The sequence below is a fragment of the Cariama cristata genome, unplaced genomic scaffold (assembly GCF_000690535.1).
Source record: "Cariama cristata isolate BGI_N322 unplaced genomic scaffold, ASM69053v1 scaffold43516, whole genome shotgun sequence".
Taxonomy (NCBI): Eukaryota; Metazoa; Chordata; class Aves; order Cariamiformes; family Cariamidae; genus Cariama; species Cariama cristata.
In genome coordinates, this window is record NW_009621199.1 from 3,957 (window position 1) to 14,114 (window position 10,158).

Consider the following 10,158-nt stretch of genomic DNA (forward strand, 5'->3'; position numbering starts at 1 on the left):
ACAAGAAGGAAAAAGTTCCAGGGTAAGAACTAAAAATTTCATTACAGTAACGATTTTTTATTGCATGTTTAAAATGCATTTTTTTAAAACAAATAGTGCACGCTGGCTTCACTTTAATCTCCTGAAATATGCACTTATGATGGGAAGCCCTGGGGCTACAGATCCATCTATGATGTTTGTTAACAAAATATAATCCCAGTACTTTTCCCCAGGGGACAGTATTTAGTTCCAAAAGATTGTCAACCCTGTACTCTAACACACTTGAATTAGTTGTTTGTGTACACTAAATCCATTTATTTTAAATTTATTTTGTCTACATTTACTGAAATAAAAACATCGCCCTGTACAATCCACCATCAGCAGTGAGTACAACAGCAAAAATTATTATACAGTTTATACACACTAAAGTCTTTTCCTTTTTCCTATAAAGAAACCAGAACAAACCTAATCAATATAGAGCTTAATTTAGAAGAACTCAAATTACAGAAGGGAAAGCCAAAATTATTACGGTCTTTTCAGAGCTCCCAGAAGTTCCCGATTCATGTTGTTGGAACAGTGAGTGCAGCTGGAAGAGTGAAACATGCTCAAGTTGTCTTCTTGGGTCTTCAAAAAATTACCAAATATTTAATTTAAAACATGGCTAGTTAAAGAAACATTTGAAGCAGAGCAATATAACTGGGAATTCTGCCTTACCAGTTGTGGTTTCTTTTAAACCCAACTTATACAATGCGCGAAGTGCTAAGCAACACTACAGAAACACATTTACATCAACACTGAAGATCTGGGGAAATGAAATTCCAACAATTTTATTTTTTTAAATGAGCTGTATTTGCTAAATTTGTTTTTATTTTTCTGTTTTCATACAGTATTGAAAACAAACGCGGCACATTCACATTTTCCCGAAGAATTGTAAGGATGATCTCTACAGGGATAACGTTGAAAAGCCTGAAGCTCAATCAATTGATGTTGAAAACTCTCAAAAGGAGTAAAAGGTTTGATCTGAATGGTCTAGAACATGTATTGTAATTTAATAGAAGAGATGGTCGTCTTAATATTAATGATTTAAAAGAACTTCCCAGTTCATGCGAAGAGTATAGTCCAAGAATAAATCAAAATTTCTGAATGCATTTTATGCTACGTAAGTGTATACTTTGCGATCTTCAGGTGTTCGTGCCAAATATTCTCTCTCAATAAGTCCTTCAATACGTTTTTTAATAACAACTGGACTTGGTAAGAATCGGGCCTTCAGCTGCTGAGTTACCTAAAACATAAGATCAAAATCAATAATGTAAGATCACAGGGCAAGTAAGATCATTAAGTATCCTAAATAATCAGAAAAATATATTTAGACAGGGCTGGCTACAACCATGAAGCATTAAGAAGAAGTCTGCAAACTTCTGACAGTTCCCCCTGCCGTCCCCAGCAGCTGCTTGTTCATTTTTGGGTATGATTCAAAGTACTGACCCTCTACAGAGGCATGGTCACAACCTGAGAACCCTCTCAATTTCACAGCCCTAAGGGAGTTCAAGAGCAGAAAATGGATACTATTCCTGAACCCTTTAGAACTTAGCAGTTAAAAGCAGGAGGACTCTTTCTCTCTCTGCTAAGAGCTCAAACCTGGATCCATCAAGATTAAAGCAGAAAATAATTAATGTTAAGTACAGTGGTTTTTGTTGCCAACTGTTATTTCAAGGAATTTGATAACATCATAATAGCACTAAAAGGAGGAAGGAAAATTAGATATGTATATCCTTGAGTACATCCTGAACTGAAGGGTAAGGATTTAGATGTCTTCAGATACACAGGGAGAAAAAAAAAAAAAAAAAAGGGATGGATTAAATACAGCATCTCTCAAAAGCCTTTCAGAATCATGTTAGTGAAAGCTGTGTAACTTTTGTGAATTAATAGGAAAAGCAAACAGAATTCCCAAGTCCATATGAAAACTGTGTACAAGTATACCTCTGCTACTAGCACGTTGTGTTGCATCTTCTTTCTAGATTTCATTATCCGAACTATAGCAGCTTCTATCTCATGTTTTCTGTCATCATCTACTTTCTGCCTTGTTTCTTTCCTTTCTGGATCAGATTCTCCTTGTTTGGCAGCAACTGAAAGAAAAGAATGTAAAGTATGTTAGCAAAATTAAAATTAAATTCATTGTGTAAGTGTTAGCTTAACTATTTATTTCATCTAGACATCAAGTCATGTTTTTCTGAGTTTTGACATTCTCAAACTTGTTGTTTGGTGGTTTTTTTTTTGTTGTTGTTGTTTTTTTTTTTTTTTTTTTTTTAAATGAAAACCAGCCACAAGAACATATTAACACTTTCTGGCATATTTTGATAGCAACTGACAAGGTAACAATCTGTTATTTTAATTATTGCTATGTTAGAATTTGAACAGTACTCAAATCTGCTTACAGGCACCACCAACTCCCGTGCTTTCATTAAATACTGTTCTCTTTAACATAGCAATCCATTAAATAAAAAAGGATTGAAAATTTACATCACAGAGTAGTTAAATACTTTAAAAGTTCATCAGTCAGAAGAAATAGTCCAACTTTATCTTCTCCAACTCAATTATGTTCTTTGTATTCTGTTCTCCTCTTCTATTTATGCTTTATTTCTGTCCTTATGTCTAGCTTTTCTTACACTTTCACCCAAGCATCATTATAACCAAACCCTCTTCCCACCACTTTCCCCCCCGCTCTTCTTCACTCAAAATCACCCAAGTATTTATCAGTTTTTAAGAGATACACATAAGAAGTCTTCTGTGTAAGACAGAAACACAAAACCACAAGTATCAAATTTGCTCTAAAACCATCCTGAACCCCCAATCACATTCCCCATTCACAGACATTTGTGGATTGGAAATAAAAAAGCAGAATTCCACTAAAGCTTGAACAGTTGTCACAGCATTTACTTTAATCATGCCAGGGGGAAGTGCCTTGGGTCCTGAACAGAGGGTTCTCAACATCCTCATTTGGCTGCTGCGCTCTTGCTCGCTAGGAAAATTCTCCAGAGATGGCAAATGTGTTGACATTACAGCACTCTGCATGCACATGAAGACAGTCTCGCTACCACTTACGCAGAGGGATACATGCAATGTAATGTATGTAGGTACTACTGGGTTTTACACGCTTACATCCCTGGACACAGCGTGATGCACAGAAGCCTAACAAGTTATATTACGTGCAACAAACAGCATGTGAATTACCAATGTTGCACTTAAAATACTGCTAGGATGCTGTATATTTTATGTATTGAGATCTGCAAAGCCAGAAAATATTTTAGATTTACTAAAACTTAAGACCTAATCTTCCAAAACACTCTATGAAGCATATCCACAGCAATGTTACAGCTCAGTAATTATTTCCACAGTTCTTTCTAGACAAAAGGTATCACCATTACTTACACATAAGACAAACCAGGACTTCTATGAACTAATGAAGTGGTATTGTACTGATCAGCTTCTCTTATTTGTTAAACCCAAATCATTGCTCAAAAACATCATAGCTACCTAGCACTTGGAAAAGGCTCTTGTATCATGGGCAAAAAACATCACTCAATTTCATATCAGTACAGCAACTTATGAGGCAATTTTCCTATTTCTGAATCTAATCGGTAGCATATTTAATTTTACTATTTAATTTGAATTTGATTTCTCTTTCAACATTTCCTTTTAAGAGATAATTACAAATTCTGTCAAGTAAAAGGCTTAACTATGACTTCCATACTTCTCTCAGTATTTGAATTTTCGTTTTCATCCAACCAATTATCAACAAAAAATAAATTACTCTCTTCCTTTTACTTGTATGGACATCAATCTTGCAAGAGATAATTTGACATTTTAAGGCAGTTATGGGACTGCAAGACAGCAGAATATACAGCTCACTTACCTGTCTGAATCTTGACTCTGTGTAGTTTAGATGTGAACTGATCATTCACTGTAAATATGTGACCATTTTCTATTTCTTTTGATTTAGGCTCTTTTGTGAGAACACGTTGTGTTGGTTTGCCACATGCAAGGGACTGTAGGGCTCTAACAAGTTCTCTTTCAGGGATATCAGTTTCTTGTTGAATTTCCTAAAGAAAAATATATTAGTCAGTTTATGGCTATGGCAGAAGTATCATGTTTTGCAAACAACAGCACTGATTGCTTAAATGTCCACCTTCAAGCATGCAAAATACTATTACTATGACAGCTGTGGGGTTTGAAAGGTTAAAATTCATTCAGTAGCAAAGTCTCAATATGTACTATGCAAATGATCCACCTGGATCAATGCACAGACAAGTAAATAGTCACCATGAGCTGAAAACAGAAGAATGAATAAATCAGTTGTTTCATTTCACTGTAATTTTTGAGAAGGCTGAAAGGATTTGCTCGCTGTTTCCAACATTTGCTGAACAGAGTGAAACCAAACCTTCTAAGTAACTCAGTGATGGAAAACATCCATGATGTTCATGAGCATTCATGACGAAGAACTGTATAAATGCTTTTGCATTCAACAGCACTGTGCAAATAGGATCTTTACAAATGGAAGCAAACAAGATCTAGTTTCACTGTAACACTGAAATACTCTAGATTAATTACACCTCCTTCCTGAATAACTTGAAGCAATTTATTTACAGTCCAGATGCCCTTGGCTAGGACTTCTCCAGGTGAAGCAATAATAATAAAAACCACATCATAGTGCAGCAAATATATGAACTTTGAAGAAGAATGTTTGTAAAAACATGTACGTAACTTGTTGCACCTCTGTCAGTATTCTCAGCTGAGCTGACAGCCGTATGTTAGGTAAGTCACCAGTGATCATGAGTTAGTAAGCAAATTATACTGGATGCAGAATGATGTCTTATCATGCTCTACCATGGAGTAGGCCAACTACTACTGCCTCCTCAAACCTAACTTGTTTACTGAGCTCCTATTCATTAGAAGGTCATTTTAGCCTTATCTCTATTTTCCTTTTGCTAGTCTGAGGAAACTACAGACATCTCTGATTTCACATTCCCATTTGGACTCTTGAGGGACCTCTAGCAGCTAAAGATTAAATTACCAAGTAGGAAAATTAAACCTCACAGACATGTAACTGTGCACAAGTACTGTCACTTTCTTAGCTTCCCCACCTTCGGTTCCAAGAACAGTGTCAAGCTCTTACACTGTCCCCATAAATTCCTAATTCTCATGGCACACAAGTCAACCTGATGACCTTCAGGCTAAAAGCAGCAGTAACAACTCCCAGTGATCAAAACGCTAAGATCTACAAAAAGAACTATAAAAAAACTTGTTAAAATTTCTTTAAACAGCAACCAGAAAGATCAAACTTCAGCGTACAACTAAGTTCTAGTAAATGATGTTATTTCTTGAGTGTATTCAAGTTTTTTTAAAATCCATCCAGAAAAAATGCCACTCTTCTGTGATCATCCACCACTGAGAACAGGCAATAAAAATAATTTGGATGTACTGGCCTCACTCAGACTCTGTCATTAATTACAGTGCATCTCATGCACAACATCTCGCTACCAGGTCCCTGTGATGACAAGGCTCAGACAGAACATGCCTTACTTTTCAACCATAGACCCAACATTACACATACAATGTTGACTTTATGTGAAATCATGTGAAATTGTGTTTTTGACACGAGTTCAAATTCATTTGAATGAGGTAAATAAAAAAAATAAATCAGTAAGTAAAATTAAAAAATTTCAGAATTTTTTATACCTACTGCTTATGGATGATTGGGAAATAATAAAGTGTTCTTAAACTCAGGAGTATTCTTAGCATAATGCATTCAGAAATATTCATACTATTTGAAATAAGTGTCATATACCCATATACTTTAACTGTTTGCTGGTATCAAAATGCCTCTTCCCAAGAGGCATCTTTCCCACAGAAAGTTAACGATTTCTTCATTTGTTGATTTAAAACACAGTTATGACCTTCACACATTTTTTTCAGATCCAGCACAAAGTAGTATTAAAAAAACCCCAAAACAACAGAAAACCGAAAATGCTATAATCCTTTACATGGTCACAACAAAAAGTCTTACTGAAATGGATTGATCAGCATAAATTTAACAAACCAAAGGAGGGTGACACTTAGATTTTAGGACTTAAATAAATGTAAAGCCTCCAGGCTATGAACCAAATCCAGCTTATTAATGGTGTAATGCCTGTGACACGCAGGGTCAGCTTCCCAAACTTTCCTCTTTGATCAACACCTATAATTAATCCTGTCAAAGATAAATCACTTCTACAAGGAAATATACATACACCCTGCTTTTGATGAAAGTGAAAAAGAGCTAAAATGGAATTCGAGGGGTTTTGATGCTAAACATCCGTTTAGTAACCACTTTGTATTTCTATGTTTATTTTACTTCACTCTGTAGCATTTCAACTCAGCCACTAATGTATGCGAATCATTTGGGTTTCAGAATTTATAAGCTAGCATTAAAATAAGAACCACAGAAAGAATTGTCCTGCAATGTGCTGCCTCAGAAGAAGGCAAAAAACTTCAAGTTGGATAAAAAAGTGTAGCTATGAATGTAAATGGGGATAACAGATGTTCCTATGCTTTTTCCTTCAGTCTGCAGCATGTAAGTCTTCTAAACATATTTTTATACAGACATTTGATGTAACAGTGAAGAATGTATATGTTTTTTTCCCCATCTCCAAAAACGCCTCATTTTAAAGACCCCCCTAGAGCTATGCACAAGAGCAGTACTGATTACAATCTTAGTTCTAAAAATATTACCAAGTGAGCTCTATCTGGAGGCTACAAAAGGTATGATTCTAGGTATGGAACTACTTCTGTCCAGTTCTACACAAGAAAAAAAGTTTATTAGAAGGAAAATGTGCAGAAGGAAATTAGAAGGAAAAACATTCCATCGTTTTGTTGAAATGACAAAAAAAAATTATTTTTGTTTACAGACTTCAACTTTTTTATCTTTCAAAGCAGATATCAGCAAAAGAGAAAACAGGTAAGCCAGTTTTAAGTTCTAATCTCTCATTTTTGTGGAATTATTCAACAACTTTACTTCTACTACAGTCACATTTGTATTTCTTCTTTGTTAAACCTAAAGAAAGAACCCCAAATTTCCCCCTATTTTTTGATGTCATTAAAAAATTGTGCATATCACCTTTTAAAATGCTGAGATGTACTGTAAACTAACAGAAAAATATGTTGAGTATTAGATGAGACTTTATTAGAAGAAATTTAATTATTTGGAAAAATTAGCGTTCTTTGAAGGCTGGCATGAAGATCCTTCCTCTTAGATTCAAGTAGCATTAACCTGGTTATGGCCACCAGTTCTTTTGCATATATAAATAAAACATTGCTGTATAGGAATACAGTAAATTCATACATTTTTGTGAAGGAATTTTGCTATGCAATAATCCTTTAAGTTTCTGTAGCATCTTATGCATAAGTTTTGCATCATCATTATCCCATTCTTCTCTCAATCACATGGCTTAATGGCTATCAGGATTATTGTAAAGATCTTGTCAAGTTTGCAATCAATAATCACACTGAATGTAAGACAAAACAGCAAAGTCTGTCCAACTGTGAAGGCAACTTCAAATTAATCTGTTCAGCTGTGAATCTGCAGAAACACTTGTATATCAGAGAGTTTTATGCTTACACAAGCACACACCAGAAGTCATCTCTCACGCTATGTTACAGTAAAAGCACTAATTTGATATGACAGAGAAGTAACAGTTGCCCAGCACTCAGCACTTACTCATGGTCTTCAATAATCAATGAATAAAGATAAAATTCATTCTACTCCGAAGTTTTCATAAGCTTTCCTGGCTGGAGTTAAAGACAACTCCCACACACCTCACCAAAGAAACCAAACAAAACAAATATGCCTTCTTAATGTTTTAGTTACTGTGGGACAAAGTAAGAGTTCAAGAACTCCCAAACCAGAAATAAACAAAGCATACACAACCTAAAAGTACATGGGCATATTTCTCTATCATCTAGTCTTAGTGTAATAAACTATAGAGCATGTATTAAAAATTGTATTTTTCACTGCTCTACCAAATCGTATTTATTCACATATGAGTGAGACTCTGCTACTCATAAAGCCTATGATTTTCTGGAGTAAGGTAGCCACCAGCCCAATTTCAACACCAACTTAAGAAAAAATGACCTGTTAAGTCCCTCTATTCCCCCGCCTCCCTCAAGTATTCTGCGGAGAAAGTACTCAAAGCTGTAATGCTCCTGCAATAGATTTCACAACACACGGGACTTTCTGTGCTCTAAAATAATCATTTCTGAACTATGAATAGTTTATTAAGAGCCTCTATCAAACCCTGCCTTCCTTAATCCTAACTGAGACAGTTTCAAAGAAACATTCTTTATTAACAGGCTAGAAGTACACCAAATAAGCTGAAAACAAAATCCAAACAAAACCACAAATGATTACTATGCATAGCACAGTCAAAAGTAGATGAAAAAACTTGGAAATCCACTCTGTTTCAAACTGCACCCACACTGCTTTTCAAGGCTGCTAGCACTTTCTTAAACAGAAGATAATCTCTAAAACAAAACTATTAACTGACATTAACAATACAATGCTCAAACCTCATAGTGCAGGATCCTCCTCTACTCCTAAAGCCGCCTTCATCATTGTCTATCAGCTGACCACTTCAACCTTTCCCAGCAATGCCCCACTAGTTGCCTTGTTAAGAATCTATCTGGACCTTCTTCATTGTCCTTTCTGGCTCACCAATTCAGAGAAGGAATGAAAGTTCTTTGATTCATCCTACAGCTCACTCCAGCCTGCCAATTTAAGCACTTCAGTGTTTAAGAAGCCAGGATACAAACCCTTCTCCACCCTTTGGCCTCTGAATCCAGTTTCTCAAAGACAAAATGAGCAAATGGAGCCACCTGCTGTATTCCAACTTCAGCTTTTGTATAGCTCTATGGTCTAGGAATAATCACACTCACAACTCTCTTGAACATTTCTGAAAACTTCTGTTCCCAAATAATTTCCTCCCCTAGGATGGCTTCCCAGGTGCATTGCTAATAATCTGCTTCTTGTATTTATTGTCCTTATCCACACTCAAATAGAATGAGAGGCACCTGATGTTCAAAGGTCTATTCAAGAGGACAAGAACATGCCTAAAACAGTTATTTAAAACCGGGTGAGAAAACCACAACACTTACCTCAAATGTGTATTTTTCTCTGTTGTTAAAGAGCATTAATATCGTCATCTGGAAAGTGGAGACTTGCAATATGTGCTTCCGTGTGTTTGAGCCAGTTACTTGGGCACCTCCTACGCCAACCTCTGAGCCATCTTCCTATTTTAAAATTACAAAACTACTATTAGATTATTCTCCACTGCACAATATTTTACCTCAGTGAGATGAAAGTTACATGATAAAAGATTTATCTAGGAGATCAGTCTACACAAATGATAGAATAGCATACACCTGGTGGCATAAACAGAGTGTCTCTCCAGTAGCTGTCTTAGAATCACAGGGCAATTGAGGCTGGAGGCATCTTTGTAGGTCCCACAGTCCAGCCACCACTCAAAGCCAGGTCATCTAGAGCAAGATGCTCAGGGCTGTGTCCAGTCAAATACTGAGCATATTCAAGGATGGAGACTTCACCACCTCTCTGGCCCCTGTTCCACTACTTGCCCACCCTCCAGGTTTTTTAGTCTTATCTTTAAAATTATCAAAGTATTTATCCTACAGTAATACAATTTTAACATCCTCACAAATGCACATTATTAATACTTTCTGTTATGAGAATTTTGTTTTCATTTTGCATTGCCTTTTATGTTCCTAAGCATCGTGCCATTACTACCTCTAGCTCAACGTTTTAGAACTGGTCTAAATTGCTAGCAAATTATTCTCTTGCATATGTAAGCATTAAGCATTGTACTTCTATAAACTCTTCTAAGATTCTTATATTTGAAAAAATGTTGTCTACATTGCTAGCACTCTGCATATGAAAAGTAGGCTACACTTGGTTTAACAACACTTTTTCACATTAACAAAAATCACTCTAAAGAGAAACAAGTTTCATTTCACTTTTGATTGATTCACAGTCAAAAAACCTCCCAAAATACTCAAACCATTGAGGTCCCTTCAAGATCAAAATTACTACTTTTCTACGAGGTAACAGAGATGATTCTGAGTGATGCATTCATA

General features: G+C 35.7%; 1 protein-coding gene across 1 annotated transcript in view; it reads right to left on the reverse strand.

Moving 5' to 3' along the window:
- Positions 1-782: 782 nt before the first annotated feature.
- LOC104162995 (cullin-3-like) overlaps positions 783-10,158 on the reverse strand; it is a gene marked incomplete at its 5' end in the record, with an annotated part of 10,116 nt that continues 740 nt past the window's right edge. The window contains 4 exons of the mRNA XM_009701857.1: positions 783-1,261; positions 1,960-2,105; positions 3,893-4,079; positions 9,166-9,300. Coding sequence (XP_009700159.1) covers positions 1,130-1,261; positions 1,960-2,105; positions 3,893-4,079; positions 9,166-9,300 — 600 coding nt within the window. The remainder of the gene's footprint in view (positions 1,262-1,959; positions 2,106-3,892; positions 4,080-9,165; positions 9,301-10,158) is intronic.